Here is an 18,946-nt window from a genome sequence, read left to right on the forward strand (position 1 = left end):
TGGAGGCACCCTGGTTGGGAACATTGTCCTATCTTTTGAGCGTGCAGAATCGGCCCATTATTGTCCATGACCGACCACGTGTCGCCTGGATAAAGCGGATAAGGTAAATGTAGCTGCTGTATTGTGGCGAGGTGTTCACTACATGGGACAATATGAACCGCGCAAAAGTTTGTCCGAAAATTGGCAAAAAATCTTTTTGTTATGAAACTTTCGCCTGTTTACTAGTTATAGGGGCACAGAAATCCGTAACGACTATAATGCTTTATATAAGAAAGGGAGACCTCCGGGGCAACGGCATCTTCTACGCCCCTCAAATCAGGACCCCAGAAAAGCTGGGTAACGGCCTTTTAGGAGCTGCCTGGATAGATGACTCTATGGGGGGGTCAAATCTTTACACCTCCAGTTCTCAGGTAAAAACTACATCAGTGTTAGAAGCGTTAAAAAAATATGTAGTGTCGATACGTCAGTGTTTCCCAACCAGGGGGCCTCCAGCTGTTGCAAAACTACAACTGTAGTTGTAGTTTTGCAATGTTTGGAAACGCTGCGCTACACGTTGGAAATTGTTTCTTTATTTTTTTTCCAGAACTCTGCTCAGATTAATGCCCCAACGCGTTTCAAACTATATATATAGTGCTTAGTCCTGGAAGTGAAGGACCAGATATATATAGTGCTTAGTCCTGGAAGTGAAGGACCAGATATATATAGTGCTTAGTCCTGGAAGTGAAGGACCAGATATATATAGTGCTTAGTCCTGGAAGTGAAGGACCAGATATATATAGTGCTTAGTCCTGGAAGTGAAGGACCAGATATATATAGTGCTTAGTCCTGAAAGTAAAGGACTAGAGATATATATAGTGCTTAGTCCTGAAAGTAAAGGACTAGAGATATAATATATAGTGCTTAGTCCTGAAAGTAAAGGACTAGAGATATATATAGTGCTTAGTCCTGAAAGTAAAGGACTAGAGATATATATAGTGCTTAGTCCTGAAAGTAAAGGACTAGAGATATATATATAGTGCTTAGTCCTGAAAGTAAAGGACCAGATATATATAGTGCTTAGTCCTGGAAGTGAAGGACCAGATATATATAGTGCTTAGTCCTGAAAGTAAAGGACTAGAGATATATATAGTGCTTAGTCCTGAAAGTAAAGGACTAGAGATATATATAGTGCTTAGTCCTGAAAGTAAAGGACTAGAGATATATATAGTGCTTAGTCCTGAAAGTAAAGGACTAGAGATATATATATAGTGCTTAGTCCTGAAAGTAAAGGACTAGAGATATATATAGTGCTTAGTCCTGAAAGTAAAGGACTAGAGATATATATATAGTGCTTAGTCCTGGAAGTGAAGGACCAGATATATATAGTGCTTAGTCCTGGAAGTGAAGGACCAGATATATATAGTGCTTAGTCCTGGAAGTAAAGGACTAGAGATATATATAGTGCTTAGTCCTGAAAGTAAAGGACTATATATATATTAGTGCTTAGTCCTGGAAGTAATGGACTAGATATGTATAGTGCTTAGTCCTGAGTAATGGACTAGATATATATTTATAGTGCTTAGTCCTGGAAGTAAAGGACTAGAGATATATATAGTGCTTAGTCCAGGAAGTAAAGGACTAGATATATATAGTACTTAGTCCTTGAAGTAATGGACTAGATATATATAGTGCTTAATCCTTGAAGTAAAGGACTAGAGATATATATATATAGTGCTTAGTCCTGGAAGTAATGGACTAGATATATATAGTGCTTAATCCTTGAAGTAAAGGACTAGAGATATATATATAGTGCTTAGTCCTGGAAGTAAAGGACTAGATATATATATATATATATATATATATATATATATATAGTGCTTAGTCCTGGAAGTAAAGGACTAGATATGTATAGTGCTTAGTCCTGGAAGTAAAGGACTAGATATGTATAGTGCTTAGTCCTGGAAGTAAAGGACTAGATATGTATAGTGCTTAGTCCTGGAAGTAAAGGACTAGATATGTATAGTGCTTAGTCCTGGAAGTAAAGGACTATATATATATATATATACTAATTACAGAATTTTTTTTCTATTAATGTGCTGGTCTCCCTAAAGATTCATCCCTGGTCATCAAACCCTCCGATAAGGGGGGTAACATTGTACTGATGACCAGGGATGAATATAGGGCCATGTGCCTAAAAATACTGGAAGACAATGCTACACCCCTCATGAATGACCCCAACACCTTTACAGAGGAGCCTTGACTGCAAACCTAATTGACAAGACGGAATATGAATATCTTATACCCACAAACCCCAGGGTGCACCCCGAAAATTCACAAGATGTATCCACCCGTGAGGGGGAGACCAGTTGTGTTGGGCATAGACAATCTGCCAATATGTGGAGTCGGTGCTGAGGCCCTTCCGTCTTATGTACGAGACACCACAAACGTACTCAAACGTATTGAAGATTTAAGGATGGGGGAGGGGGCCTTCTTGGCATCACTAGAGGTCGAGGCTCTGTACTCCTCCATCCCTTACCAAAAAGGACCAGCTGCCGTAGAGGATTGCAGTATAATGAACACAACCGATTGGTATTACAGCTATTGGAATTTGTTTTGATTAGGAATGACTTTATTATTGAGGGACGGTCCTTCCCCCAGCAGCGAGGTGCAGCCATGGGGAGCCCTTACGCCCCCAGATATGCTAATATGTACCTCAGCTGGTGGGAGGACCAATTTTTGTTTTGTGAGGAGATGGAGGTTTGGACAAACCACATAGGGATTTATCTACGTTACATAGACGACGTTCTACTTATTTCGGACTCTACCGAAGATGAGTTTTATAAATTTGTAAGGCGACTTAATGGAAATGATCTGGGGCTGGTGCTCACCGGTACGATTGATGGGCACCAGCTCGAATTTCTGGATCTGAAGATTAAAGTATCGGAAGATGGTCACCTCTGTATATAGAAAGGAGACGGCTACGAATACCCTTCTCCGGTGGGACAGCGGTCATCCTCTCGCACTGGAGCAGGATATCCCTACAGGCCGACACCTTCACATGAGAAGAAATTGCTCAACAATGGAAGAATTCCAGATCAAAGCTGATGAGCGGAGATTGAGATTACGAGCTATAGGGGGTATCCAAATAAAACCCTTAAAAAAGCGTATAGGAGAACCCTAAGTTCAAACCGAACACGACTCTTAACCCCTAAAAATAGGGAGGATGTACACGATCAGATAAGAATAATGGGGAGGATGTACACGATCAGATAAGAATAATGGGGAGGATGTACATGATCAGATAAGAATAATGGGGGGGGTGTACACGATCAGATAAGAATAATGGGGAGGATGTACACGATCAGATAAGAATAATGGGGAGGATGTACACGATCAGATAAGAATAATGGGGAGGATGTACACGATCAGATAAGAATAATGGGGAGGATGTACATGATCAGATAAGAATAATGGGGAGGATGTACACGATCAGATAAGAATAATGGGGAGGATGTACACGATCAGATAAGAATAATGGGGAGGATGTACATGATCAGATAAGAATAATGGGGAGGATGTACACGATCAGATAAGAATAATCGGGAGGATGTACACGATCAGATAAGAATAATGGGGAGGATATACACGATCAGATAAGAATAATGGGGAGGATGTACACGATCAGATAATAATGGGGAGGATGTACACGATCAGATAAGAATAATGGGGAGGATGTACACGATCAGATAAGAATAATGGGGAGGATGTACACGATCAGATAAGAATAATGGGGAGGATGTACACGATCAGATAAGAATAATGGGGAGGGTGTACACGATCAGATAAGAATAATCGGGAGGATGTACACGATCAGATAAGAATAATGGGGAGAATGTACACGATCAGATAAGAATAATGGGGAGAATGTACACGATCAGATAAGAATAATGGGGAGGATGTACACGATCAGATAAGAATAATCGGGAGGATGTACACGATCAGATAAGAATAATCGGGAGGATGTACACGATCAGATAAGAATAATGGGGAGGGTGTACACGATCAGATAAGAATAATCGGGAGGATGTACACGATCAGATAAGAATAATGGGGAGGATGTACACGATCAGATAAGAATAATGGGGAGGATGTACACGATCAGATAAGAATAATGGGGAGGATGTACACGATCAGATAAGAATAATCGGGACCTTAGATGAGCGATCGGATGAGACCTATTCTGAACCGGTTCTGGGGGTCCTAACAGCAGATAAACACATTGGAGACCTCTTACCCCCCACAACACAAGTTACATATAGAAGAGGGAGAAATCTAAAAGACTAAGAGTAACGCTGAACCTCCCGTCTCCTCACAAACGTGGCTCACGTCTAATTAACCCTGCGGGACACCCCCACGGGGGAAATGTTTGTCCCCACATAGTGAAGGCACCAGGTAGGTAAGAGTCACGACACAGATCACGTACAGAAATAGACACTTTGCAAATTGTGATACTAAGGGGGGGATCTATTAGTAAAGGGGGAATCCGCAAGTCAACAATGTGGGTGAAACTTTCAGAACCCTAAAAAACCGACTCCAAGAGCACATTGGCGACAGTAAACGTGCTCGCGATACTCCTGTCACTAAACACTTTTTATAGTATCATGCAGGTAAAAGTGATACATTGAGAGCCCAGATCATGGAGGTAGTGCCACCTCCTAAGAGAGGAGGATCATGGGATAGGATTGTGCTTCAATGTGAGGCGGAGTGGACTTACAGAGTGGACTGTGTGAAACCTCAGCCGCTTAACCATTTCATATCATATGCGTCTTTTGTCTAGATTAAATCATAGATATATTTATATGTAGAGTCTACTGTAATCCTGGTCTAACAAATGAGAATAAATGTAAAAACTAACAAAAATAGCTAATAATATACTGATTGCTCAGCTCCGCTATATGCTGCACATTTATACTATATAAAGATATAATATTTTGGTATTTAGCCTTAATATACTTTATTACATTAAAACATTAGGCTGCTATACAGATACATATAAAAGAGTTAGTATTTATCTTGGTGCAAGATGTTAATTACCATCGATAGTCATGACTGTTAATTACCATCGATAATCATGACTGTTAATTACCATCGATAATCATGACTGTTAATTACCATCGATAATCATGACTGTTAATTACCATCGATAGTCATGACTGTTAATTACCATCGATAGTCATGACTGTTAATTACCATCGATAATCATGACTGTTAATTACCATCGATAATCATGACTGTTAATTACGATCGATAATCATGACTGTTAATTACCATCGATAATCATGACTGTTAATTACCATCGATAATCATGACTGTTAATTACCATCGATAATCATGACTGTTAATTACGATCGATAATCATGACTGTTAATTACCATCGATAGTCATGACTGTTAATTACCATCGATAATCATGACTGTTAATTACCATCGATAATCATGACTGTTAATAACCATCGATAATCATGACTGACTGTTAATTACCATCGATAATCGTGACTGTTAATTACCATCGATAGTCGTGACTGTTAATTACCATCGATAGTCATGACTGTTAATTACCATCGATAGTCATGACTGTTAATTACCATCGATAGTCATGACTGTTAATTACCATCGATAGTCATGACTGTTAATTACCATCGATAATCATGACTGTTAATTACCATCGATAGTCATGACTGTTAATTACCATCGATAATCATGACTGTTAATTACCATCGATAATCATGACTGTTAATTACCATCGATAGTCATGACTGTTAATTACCATCGATAGTCATGACTGTTAATTACCATCGATAGTCATGACTGTTAATTACCATCGATAGTCATGACTGTTAATTACCATCGATAATCATGACTGTTAATTACCATCGATAGTCATGACTGTTAATTACCATCGATAGTCATGACTGTTAATTACCATCGATAGTCATGACTGTTAATTACCATCGATAGTCATGACTGTTAATTACCATCGATAGTCATGACTGTTAATTACCATCGATAATCATGACTGTTAATTACCATCGATAATCATGACTGTTAATTACCATCGATAGTCATGACTGTTAATTACCATCGATAGTCATGACTGTTAATTACCATCGATAGTCATGACTGTTAATTACCATCGATAGTCATGACTGTTAATTACCATCGATAATCATGACTGTTAATTACCATCGATAGTCATGACTGTTAATTACCATCGATAGTCATGACTGTTAATTACCATCGATAGTCATGACTGTTAATTACCATCGATAATCATGACTGTTAATTACCATCGATAATCATGACTGTTAATTACCATCGATAATCATGACTGTTAATTACCATCGATAGTCATGACTGTTAATTACCATCGATAGTCATGACTGTTAATTACCATCGATAATCATGACTGTTAATTACCATCGATAGTCATGACTGTTAATTACCATCGATAGTCATGACTGTTAATTACCATCGATAGTCATGACTGTTAATTACCATCGATAGTCATGACTGTTAATTACCATCGATAGTCATGACTGTTAATTACCATCGATAGTCATGACTGTTAATTACCATCGATAGTCATGACTGTTAATTACCATCGATAGTCATGACTGTTAATTACCATCGATAGTCATGACTGTTAATTACCATCGATAGTCATGACTGTTAATTACCATCGATAGTCATGACTGTTAATTACCATCGATAATCATGACTGTTAATTACCATCGATAATCATGACTGTTAATTACCATCGATAATCATGACTGTTAATTACCATCGATAATCATGACTGTTAATTACCATCGATAATCATGACTGTTAGGCTACACTCATAGTATATCTATTAACCTATTGTGGAACGCATCCGACAGCCTAATAGTATATACATCTACCTTGGACTCTTCAGCAATATCAGAACGAGGCTTGAAACGCACAACCTCCTGACCCAACAGATTACCTGGCGCAGGTGCGATGTAGTGCTGGCGATATGACCAAAAATGAGCATCACGGTATTTTTCTAAAGTATCGCGGTATTTATTTATTTTTTACATTGAGACTTGCATTGAGGTGTCGTAACGGAACTAAATGATCTGAACACCGGGGCAGCGGAGTACCCTTTTATATAGATGTAACAAACAACCCTACAGCCTCCAGCTGTTGCAAAACTACAACTCCCAGCATGTTGGACTATATAGTAGTGTATAGGTCAGTGTTTCCCAACTAGGGGTGCTTCCAGCTGTTGCAAAACTACTACTCCCAGCATGCCTGGACAGCCGTTGGCTGTCCGGGCATGCTGGGAGTTGTAGTTTTGCAACAGCTGGAGGGCCTACTGTAGGTATAGTATATTATACAGACCCCTGTCCATCCCAGAACCCTGACTCACCTTCCCAGTTGCTGCAGGGACCGTCCAGGGAGGGTGGTCCGGGCCATCCATCCTTCCTGTAGTGTCCGGCGGCATTCCGGGTGGAGGGTGAACCGGTCCGGGCTGTCCTTCTTCTCCGGGGGTCCTCTTCTCCACTCCGGGCAGGCTCCGGCCTAGTAACGCTGCATAGACGCCGCTGCGCAGTGACATCCGTGCGAAGCGACGCACCTGACGTCACTGCGCAGCGGCGTCTATGCAGCGTTACTAGGCCGGAGCCTGCCCGGAGTGGAGAAGAGGACCCCCGGAGAAGAAGGACAGCCCGGACCGGTTCACCCTCCACCCGGAATGCCGCCGAACACTACAGGAAGGGTGGATGGCCCGGACCACCCCCATTACGGGTAAGTTTAATTTTTTTTATTGACTCGGAGGGTGGGGGAGGAGCCTGACCGGTATAGCGGTATGGGCAAAAATCCATACCGTGGGAGAAAAGAAAACTAAGGTATGGATTAGGTGTTAACGATAGCGGATCAAGTGTCCAGTAACCATCACCCTCCATAAATGAACTATTCTAGACCCTCCGCAGAGGGATATCTGGGGGTTCTATACAGTGGAGAATGATGTTTAACCCCATAATTCCTAGATCAGAGGTTTGTGAACATATTGAGTGCAATAGAATCCATAATGAAATATAGGGACTATGTTCAGGACTTATCCGTGGAATATTATAGTTATTGCATCCATAGCAATGACCGCTGCACTGATGGCCGCCATTCATTCAGAAATTGTTATTTTTTGCTATCACTGTTTTGATACCATTTTGTACATTTTTTACCTACTATTTTAGGTTCCCTTTATATAGTCATTGATTTAGTGATTTATATATAAATAATGTAGTTTTCTCTTTTTTTTCCCCAACTTTTTTAATGCAGATCTAATTAGTAGTTTTTTTAATCATTTTTAGTTTCGGCAGCCGGAGGTATAAAGTTTTCGTCATTTGATTCGCCGTCGGATCCTGTCAAATATAACATTTTTGTGAAAAACTAAAAACCTCGAACCTGTTGCCCGTGCGTCCAATCTGAGACCCCTGGGGCGTTGTATGTAATAAGGAGGGTGAGGAGCCTTTGTATAGTGCGGTGACAGATGTGCCCCGGGGGCCGCCCAGCACGTGTCCCCCCCCCGGGATCAACGTTCATCTGTCCCCATTGTCTCGAATGGAGATTCGCTTTCATCTCCTCTAGTGACTGCCGCGGCCTCAGCTGTTGTCCCTGACTCCTGGGTACCAGGAGAGGAAAGGGTTAATTGCGCCTTATAACCCATTGCCTGCACGGAAGTCGTAAAATGGGTTAATACGCCCCGAAGGTCATGCGAAGGTTCATCCGCTGTCGTGTCCCAATTTCCTCCATTCAAGCTATTTCTCCCTGTTATCAGCCATTGAGGGGAGGTGATTTCTTAGGTTGCGCCAATCTGTTCGTCGGCGTTGTCCCATCGGTCCCTGTGATTTCGTATGTCAGGTGGGCACTAGTGCGGACGATATATAGCCCCCCCCTCGCCAATATTCTGCCGTCTCCTCTTTGGCGCTGTAGAGGTTAACGTCAGCCTGGCAGAAACGGGAAACAGATGGAAAGTGGTTTAACCGCGGAGCCGAGGGAGAAAACACAGAGAGGATTCTGGGAAAGTCAGATGTAGAAAATGTCTTGTAATTCAGTGTTCTACTGCACGGGCCGGCTGGGGGTAGTAGTTCTCCAGGAGTCACATGACGGTTGATCGTTCATCAAGTTCCCCCGTAGTGCAGGGGTCTCCAAACTGTGACCTATCGTAACCATTACCTGAGCAATATGGCGTCTAATTCATTATCAGACGCACGTGGCTATCCTTCATATAAGATAGAGATAGGTATAAGGCTATCCTTCATATAAGATAGAGATAGGTATAAGGCTATCCTTCATATAAGATAGAGATAGGTATAAGGATATCCTTCATATAAGATAGAGATAGGTATAAGGCTATCCTTCATATAAGATAGAGATAGGTATAAGGCTATCCTTCATATAAGATAGAGATAGGTATAAGGCTATCCTTCATATAAGATAGGGATAGGTATAAGGCTATCCTTCATATAAGATAGAGATAGGTATAAGGCTATCCTTCATATAAGATAGAGATAGGTATAAGGCTATCCTTCATATAAGATAGAGATAGGCATAAGGCTATCCTTCATATAAGATAGAGATAGGTATAAGGCTATCCTTCATATAAGATACAAAGCAAGGAAGTTGTCCCACAGCACTCCAAAATGGTGGATAACAAAGTGTTTATTGCCTCATGGTAGGATACAACGTTTCGACCGTCACCACGGTCTTTTTCAAGCATGTTAGGTATAAGGATAAGATAGAGATAGGTATAAGGCTATCCTTCATATAAGATACAGATAGGTATCAGGCTATCCTTCATATAAGATAGGGATAGGTATAAGGCTATCCTTCATATAAGATAGGGATAGGTATAAGGCTATCCTTCATATAAGATAGGGATAGGTATAAGGTTATCCTTCATATAAGATAGGGATAGGTATAAGGTTATCCTTCATATAAGATAGGGATAGGTATAAGGTTATCCTTCATATAAGATAGGGATAAGTATAAGGCTATCCTTCATATAAGATAGAGATAGGTATAAGGCTATCCTTCATATAAGATAGGGATAGGTATAAGGCTATCCTTCATATAAGATAGGTAGTTTTTGGCTGCACCCTGTGTACGATCTTCCTGGTACCGGTACTTACACTCTGCCATGTTTGTTAGTTTGTAGTCCCCGGAGGCCAGCGGGGACCTCTAATGCCTGGGTCTCTCATGGAAGTGAAGATTCACTCTGGATCCTCACCTCCAGGGAACCCAAGTAGCCCGCGGCCCGTTTCCTTTCCGCCCTCGTCACGTACGTATTCTTGTGTATGTATATAGTATACACCTTCATATATAGGAGACATCTCCTACTCACTGTTCCTGGGGTGACCGGAGGGACCACGGGGCATCTGCCCCCATGTAACACCTACGGCCATTCTTGTACAATAGACAGAATCTGTCCTATTCATGATTGGTAAAAGTTACTGGACGTACACTGTGACCTGTGTAGAGGTCATTCTGCAAGAGGAGGAGGCTGATCTGTGAGTAACATCTATTGTGTGCTCCTCTGTTATCCATACACTGGTGTCACCTGTCAGAAAAAGTGACATGTATTTCAAATAAGTGTTGGGATACGATAATGCACCTGAAGGGCTGCAGTTTGAAGACCACTGCTCTAAGGGATGAGATTAGAGGGAAGCCTTGGTTTACCTTGATAGGACATTGTGGATCTTCTGGAGGAGGTAGACAGGCCTTTGGCTGTTTGGGCATGCTGGGAGTTGCTGTTTTTCAATAGCTAAAATACTGCAGTTTAAAGACCACTGCACTAAGGGATCAGAGCAAAGACTTGATTTACCTTACAAGGACAGTGAGGATCCTGTGGAGGAGGCAGACAGGCCTTTTGCCGTCCGGGCACGCTGGGAGTTCCACTGACTTATAGAGTGGACACTCACACATCCATATGCATTGTGGGGAATTTAGCTGATTTTTAATAGCACTAAGGATAGTGCGTCCTGGTGTATACTCTGCTGGGGAATAGAAGTGCGCTCTGGTGTATACCCTGCTGGTGAATAGAAGTGCGTCCTGGTGTATACCCTGCTGGGGAATAGAAGTGTGTCCTGGTGTATACCCTGCTGGTGAATAGAAGTGTGTCCTGGTGTATACCCTGCTGGGGAATAGAAGTGCGTCCTGGTGTATACCCTGCTGGTGAATAGAAGTGTGTCCTGGTGTATACCCTGCTGGTGAATAGAAGTGTATCCTGGTGTATACCCTGCTGGGGAATAGAAGTGCGTCCTGGTGTATACCCTGCTGGTGAATAGAAGTGCGTCCTGGTGTATACCCTGCTGGTGAATAGAAGTGTGTCCTGGTGTATACCCTGCTGGTGAATAGAAGTGTGTCCTGGTGTATACCCTGCTGGGGAATAGACGTGCGTCCTGGTGTATACCCTGCTGGGGAATAGAAGTGTGTCCTGGTGTATACCCTGCTGGTGAATAGAAGTGCGTCCTGGTGTATACCCTGCTGGTGAATAGAAGTGCGTCCTGGTGTATACCCTGCTGGTGAATAGAAGTGCGTCCTGGTGTATACCCTGCTGGGGAATAGAAGTGTGTCCTGGTGTATACCCTGCTGGTGAATAGAAGTGTGTCCTGGTGTATACCCTGCTGGTGAATAGAAGTGCGTCCTGGTGTATACCCTGCTGGGGAATAGAAGTGCGCTCTGGTGTATACCCTGCTGGGGAATAGAAGTGCGTCCTGGTGTATACCCTGCTGGGGAATAGAAGTGCGTCCTGGTGTATACTCTGCTGGGGAATAGAAGTGCGTCCTGGTGTATACTCTGCTGGGGAATAGAAGTGCGTCCTGGTGTATACCCTGCTGGTGAATAGAAGTGCGTCCTGGTGTATACCCTGCTGGGGAATAGAAGTGCGCCCTGGTGTATACCCTGCTGGGGAATAGAAGTGCGTCCTGGTGTATACCCTGCTGGGGAATAGAAGTGCGCCCTGGTGTATACCCTGCTGGGGAATAGAAGTGCGTCCTGGTGTATACCCTGCTGGGGAATAGAAGTGTGTCCTGGTGTATACCCTGCTGGGGAATAGAAGTGCGTCCTGGTGTATACCCTGCTGGGGAATAGAAGTGCGTCCTGGTGTATACCCTGCTGGGGAATAGAAGTGTGTCCTGGTGTATACCCTGCTGGGGAATAGAAGTGTGTCCTGGTGTATACCCTGCTGGGGAATAGAAGTGCGTCCTGGTGTATACCCTGCTGGGGAATAGAAGTGCGTCCTGGTGTATACCCTGTTAGAGAATAGAAGTGCGTCCTGGTGTATACCCTGCTGGGGAATAGAAGTGCGTCCTGGTGTATACCCTGCTGGTGAATAGAAGTGCGTCCTGGTGTATACTCTGCTGGGGAATAGAAGTGCGTCCTGGTGTATACCCTGCTGGGGAATAGAAGTGTGTCCTGGTGTATACCCTGCTGGGGAATAGAAGTGCGTCCTGGTGTATACCCTGCTGGTGAATAGAAGTGTGTCCTGGTGTATACCCTGCTGGGGAATAGAAGTGCGTCCTGATGTATACCCTGCTGGGGAATAGAAGTGCGTCCTGGTGTATACCCTGCTGGGGAATAGAAGTGTGTCCTGGTGTATACCCTGCTGGGGAATAGAAGTGCGTCCTGGTGTATACCCTGCTGGGGAATAGAAGTGCGTCCTGGTGTATACCCTGCTGGTGAATAGATGTGCGTCCTGGTGTATACCCTGCTGGGGAATAGAAGTGCGTCCTGGTGTATACCCTGCTGGGGAATAGAAGTGCGCCCTGGTGTATACCCTGCTGGGGAATAGAAGTGTGTCCTGGTGTATACCCTGCTGGGGAATAGAAGTGCGTCCTGGTGTATACCCTGCTGGGGAATAGAAGTGTGTCCTGGTGTATACCCTGCTGGGGAATAGAAGTGCGTCCTGGTGTATACCCTGCTGGGGAATAGAAGTGTGTCCTGGTGTATACCCTGCTGGGGAATAGAAGTGTGTCCTGGTGTATACCCTGCTGGTGAATAGAAGTGTGTCCTGGTGTATACCCTGCTGGGGAATAGAAGTGTGTCCTGGTGTATACCCTGCTGGGGAATAGAAGTGTGTCCTGGTGTATACCCTGCTGGGGAATAGAAGTGTGTCCTGGTGTATACCCTGCTGGGGAATAGAAGTGTGTCCTGGTGTATACCCTGCTGGGGAATAGAAGTGCGTCCTGGTGTATACCCTGCTGGGGAATAGAAGTGTGTCCTGGTGTATACCCTGCTGGGGAATAGAAGTGTGTCCTGGTGTATACCCTGCTGGGGAATAGAAGTGTGTCCTGGTGTATACCCTGCTGGGGAATAGAAGTGTGTCCTGGTGTATACCCTGCTGGTGAATAGAAGTGCGTCCTGGTGTATACCCTGCTGGGGAATAGAAGTGTGTCCTGGTGTATACCCTGCTGGGGAATAGAAGTGTGTCCTGGTGTATACCCTGCTGGGGAATAGAAGTGCGTCCTGGTGTATATCCTGCTGGTGAATAGATGTGCGTCCTGGTGTATACCCTGCTGGGGAATAGAAGTGCGTCCTGGTGTATACCCTGCTGGGGAATAGATGTGCGTCCTGGTGTATACCCTGCTGGTGAATAGATGTGTGTCCTGGTGTATACCCTGCTGGGGAATAGAAGTGCGTCCTGGTGTATACTCTGCTGGGGAATAGAAGTGCGTCCTGGTGTATACTCTGCTGGGGAATAGAAGTGCGTCCTGGTGTATACCCTGCTGGGGAATAGAAGTGCGTCCTGGTGTATACCCTGCTGGGGAATAGATGTGCGTCCTGGTGTATACCCTGCTGGTGAATAGAAGTGTGTCCTGGTGTATACCCTGCTGGGGAATAGAAGTGTGTCCTGGTGTATACCCTGCTGGGGAATAGATGTGCGTCCTGGTGTATACCCTGCTGGGGAATAGAAGTGCACTCTGGTGTATACTCTGCTGGGGAATAGAAGTGCGTCCTGGTGTATACCCTGCTGGGGAATAGAAGTGCGTCCTGGTGTATACCCTGCTGGGGAATAGAAGTGTGTCCTGGTGTATACCCTGCTGGGGAATAGAAGTGCGCCCTGGTGTATACCCTGCTGGGGAATAGAAGTGCGCCCTGGTGTATACCCTGCTGGGGAATAGAAGTGCGTCCTGGTGTATACCCTGCTGGGGAATAGAAGTGCGTCCTGGTGTATACCCTGCTGGGGAATAGAAGTGCGTCCTGGTGTATACCCTGCTGGGGAATAGAAGTGCGCCCTGGTGTATACCCTGCTGGGGAATAGAAGTGCGTCCTGGTGTATACCCTGCTGGTGAATAGATGTGCGTCCTGGTGTATATCCTGCTGGTGAATAGATGTGCGTCCTGGTGTATATCCTGCTGGTGAATAGAAGTGCGTCCTGGTGTATACCCTGCTGGTGAATAGAAGTGTGTCCTGGTGTATACCCTGCTGGTGAATAGAAGTGCGTCCTGGTGTATACCCTGCTGGGGAATAGAAGTGTGTCCTGGTGTATACCCTGCTATGGAATAGAAGTGCGCCCTGGTGTATACCCTGCTGTGGAATAGAAGTGCGTCCTGGTGTATACCCTGCTGGGGAATAGAAGTGTGTCCTGGTGTATACCCTGCTGGTGAATAGAAGTGTGTCCTGGTGTATACCCTGCTGGTGAATAGATGTGTGTCCTGGTGTATACCCTGCTGGGGAATAGAAGTGTATCCCGGTGTATACCCTGCTGGGGAATAGAAGTGCGTCCTGGTGTATATCCTGCTGGGGAATAGAAGTGTGTCCTGGTGTATACCCTGCTGGGGAATAGAAGTGTGTCCTGGTGTATACCCTGAGGGTCTAGGCTGGGCCTACAGGCCGATGGGGACCTTTGATCTAAGGAGAAGGGTTTTTCGCATGGTGGAGACAATAGATGTCTTTGTTATGGTTCTTCACTTTCCTTGTACACATTTTCTATCCACTTCGGAACGTATAAAATGCCATAAATCTAAAGCCCGTCCCGTCCTCTACTCAATAATCGTTTCTTCCTCTGCAGTTTCTAATGGAATGAACCATTCTCCACCCTCCCTGAACGGAGCTCCATCTCCGCCGCAGCGCACTAGTAATGGTCCTTCATCCTCGTCTTCCTCGTCTCTGGCCAACCAGCAGCTCCCGGCTACGTGTGGGGTCAGGCAGCTCAGCAAACTGAAGAGGTTCCTCACCACCTTACAGCAGTTCGGCAACGATATCTCTCCGGAGATCGGGGAGAAGGTCCGGACTTTGGTTCTGGCTCTGGTGGTAAGTTGGCTACAAGAACCTCTCGAGATGGTAGTAAATCCAAAGGCTTGTTTAAAGGGACTCGTCAGTATCACCCGCACTAACCGGTTATACAGGCTTGTAGTGCGGGTGACACTGATCGAAACAATACTTTCCTCGCCCCCGTTTAGAGAAGCAGAGCGCCCACGGGTCACATGATTGGGGGGGGGGGGGATACTGTTAAATACTGTGGAACCGCCATAACTTACAAAAATACCGTGATACCCATTTTTGGTCATACCGCGCAGCTCTAATATCAGGGCGGATGGTCTACAGGGAACATATCCAGGTAGTGTAGGGGCTTTGGAATATATATTATATAATTTTATACTGGAGTACCCATTTAATGGTCACTAGATAGTAATGTAAAAGCAATAAGCACATAAATCACTGTGGGGCATTAACACATTATGAGAACCATTACAGCCTGAAATATCATCCATGGCTTCCACTACCCTGTGCGCTCATCTTGACCTCTTGTCTCTTCTCCAGAATTCCACCGTAACCATAGAAGAATTCCACTGCAAGCTCCAGGAGGCCACAAACTTCCCTCTCCGACCCTTCGTCATCCCGTTCCTTAAGGTGAACATTCTTACATAATCCTCCACCAATCTCTGCCAGTCACTTATTGGGTTAAATCTAATCTGGACGCCGGTTTTGGTTTTCAGGCCAACTTGCCGCTTCTCCAGAGGGAGCTACTGCACTGCGCCCGCGCTGCCAAGCAAACGCCCTCACAGTACTTGGCTCAACATGAACACATCCTCCTCAACACCAACTCGTCTTCTCCATCCGACTCCTCCGAGCTGCTCATGGAGGTCAATGGGAACGGAAAGAGACACAGCCCCGAAAGGTAACGGCCTAGAGCGTCCACGAGGTGACCAAATGGCCACCAAATGCTGCAGGTCCAACGCCTGTGTCTTGTGTTCACAGGAGGGAAGATAATGGGTTCGAGAGAGAGCCTCTACCCCCAGAACCTCCAGCCAAGAGAGTGTGCACCATCAGCCCGGCCCCCCGCCACAGCCCCGCTCTTTCTTTGCCCCTTTTGAACCCTTCCAGCCAGTTTCACCCCACTCCTCCGCCACTACAGCACTACACGTTGGATGATATACCAGGATCTCAGTTGTATCGGGATCCACTGGGCAAAATCGTGGACTGCAGAGAAGGAAGAGAGCGCCACCATGTGGTCACAGCAGGTAAGCGCTACACGTGTCCTAGAACAGAATTACACAAAACAGCCCCCAGTGAAGTGAATGGCGCTGGTCTGTAGGACCACCCACAAGTCCTGAAGATGATTGGTATCTAAAAGCCACCATGTTTTCCTGACCCCATGGATCTGATACATCCCCCCCCCCCCCACCCACCCCCATTGCTGAGTGTAACCGGATTTTTCTGTCTGTAGGAATCAATGGCAGCTTGAACAATGGATATCAGGAAGAACTTGTAGATCATCGTCTGACCGAGAGGGAATGGGCAGAGGAATGGAAACATCTGGATCATGTAAGGCCTCCTGGGAAAACTGTAAGCCTGACCCGTAGGGCAAGGGGGGGGGGGTTAAAGTCTTCTGTAACCACATTGTCACAGACAAACACCCCCAGACTTGAGCTGACCGTACACGTTAGATAGGTGTCGGCCAAACTCAACCACCAATGGTTGTGTACGTTGGCCTCCTGGTTCTCCTATGGACGGATGTTGGAGGAGAATGGTCGGACATGTTGGATTTCAAGTACGTGGACTCATCTGACAACGGCTTATCTACCCGAGAACAACCATGAGGTATTTTATATTCAACATGTCCGACCCGTCTCTCTCCTGACATCTGTAGAACCAGGAGGTACCGAAAGATATCTAGGATATATGACCAGAGGGAAGAAAACATGTATACAGTGTATCCAGAAAGTCCTCACCCCCGATCACTATATACAATGTATCCAGAAAGTCCCCCCCCCATCACTATATACAATGTATCCAGAAAGTCTTCACCCCCATCACTATATACAATGTATCCAGAAAGTCCTCACCCCCGATCACTATATACAATGTATCCAGAAAGTCCTCACCCCCCATCACTATATACAATGTATCCAGAAAGTCTTCACCCCCATCACTATATACAATGTATCCAGAAAGTCCTCACCCCCGATCACTATATACAATGTATCCAGAAAGTCTCCTCCCCCCCCCCCCCCATCACTATATACAATGTATCCAGAAAGTCCTCACCCCCGATCACTATATACAATGTATCCAGAAAGTCTTCACCCCCGGTCACTATATACAATGTATTCAGAAAGTCTCCCCCCCCCCCCCCCCATCATTATATACAATGTATCCAGAAAGTCTTCACCCCCCCCCGTCACTATATACAATGTATCCAGAAAGTTTTCACCCCCCCCCGTCACTATATACAATGTATCCAGAAAGTCTTCACCCCCCCCCCCCCCCGATCACTAAATACAATGTATCCAGTCACTATATACAATGTATCCAGAAAGTCTTCACCCCCGGTCGCTATATACAATGTATCCAGAAAGTCTTCACCCCCGGTCACTATATACAATGTAACCAGAAAGTCTTCACCCCCGGTCACTATATACAATGTATCCAGAAAGTCTTCCCCCCCCCCCCCCCCCATCACTATATACAATGTATCCAGAGAGTCTTCACCCCCGGTCACTATATACAATGTATCCAGAAAGTCTTCCCCCCGATCACTATATACAATGTATCCAGAAAGTCTTCAGTCCCTTTGAAGCTAGAGTTGGTTGTATTTTAGTGATTTCTTCCTTAAATTACATGCACAGCGATATTTATTCGCTTCTAGAAAGCCGACAGAGCCCTCTAGTGATTCAGAAAGACATATTAAAGATTTTTTTATGCTTTGATTTTTGCTTAGGCCTTGAACTGCATCATGGAGATGGTGGAGAAGACGAAACGCTCAATGGCCGTGCTGCGAAGGTGTCAGGAAGTGGACAGGGATGAGCTGAACTACTGGAAAAGACGTTACAGCGAGTCCTCAGAGCTTCGGAAAGGAAGCGAGCACCTAAGCAGACAGCACAGCCCAACTTCTAATGACTCTGGAACCAGCGGTGAGGAAACTGGTTCTGTGAAACATGTCGGGGGGGATATAGTTAGAAGTCATGGGTATAGTCAGAAGAGAATAGATCCTTGGTCCTCTTTCCTCCAGGTAGTCACCAAATATATGGTAGAAAATTCCTGTTTATGTAACAGGAAACGTGTGTATCCCAGTGGTTTACAACCAGCATCCCTCCAGGTGTTGCAAAACAGCTTACAGCATGCCTGGACAGCCGTTGGCATTCCGGGGGTTGTAGTTTTGCAACAGCTGGAATGCTGCAAAGACCACTGCACTAAGGGATGAGATGAGAGAGAGGCCTTGATTTACCTTTTAGGGACAGTGTGGATCCTCTGGGAGGAGATGACATGCCTTTGGCTGTCCAGGCATGCTGGGAGTTGTAGTTTTGAAACAGCTGGAGGGCCGCGTTTGAAGACCACTGCACTGAGAAATAAGATGAGGGAAGCCTTGATTTACCTTTCAAGCACATTGTGGTTCTCCTGAAGGAGGAAGACAGGCCTTTGGCAGTCTGGGCATTCTTGTAGTT

The 18,946-nt window shown here is 45.0% G+C and overlaps 1 protein-coding gene across 5 annotated transcripts in view; it reads left to right on the forward strand.

Moving 5' to 3' along the window:
- Window positions 1-18,946, forward strand: part of CBFA2T2 (CBFA2/RUNX1 partner transcriptional co-repressor 2) — a 54,619-nt gene that overhangs the window by 25,674 nt on the left and 9,999 nt on the right. For 4 of the 5 annotated variants that reach the window (XM_056547820.1, XM_056547821.1, XM_056547822.1 and 1 more), the window contains 6 exons: window positions 15,070-15,311; window positions 15,822-15,911; window positions 15,998-16,179; window positions 16,260-16,522; window positions 16,729-16,826; window positions 18,223-18,415. In XM_056547820.1, the coding sequence (XP_056403795.1) occupies window positions 15,070-15,311; window positions 15,822-15,911; window positions 15,998-16,179; window positions 16,260-16,522; window positions 16,729-16,826; window positions 18,223-18,415 (1,068 nt within the window). Of the gene's footprint in view, window positions 1-10,232; window positions 10,339-15,069; window positions 15,312-15,821; window positions 15,912-15,997; window positions 16,180-16,259; window positions 16,523-16,728; window positions 16,827-18,222; window positions 18,416-18,946 lie in introns of those variants that run through there. The other variant, XM_056547824.1, reaches the window with a different exon arrangement.

The sequence above is a fragment of the Hyla sarda genome, chromosome 12 (assembly GCF_029499605.1).
Source record: "Hyla sarda isolate aHylSar1 chromosome 12, aHylSar1.hap1, whole genome shotgun sequence".
NCBI lineage: Eukaryota > Metazoa > Chordata > Amphibia > Anura > Hylidae > Hyla > Hyla sarda.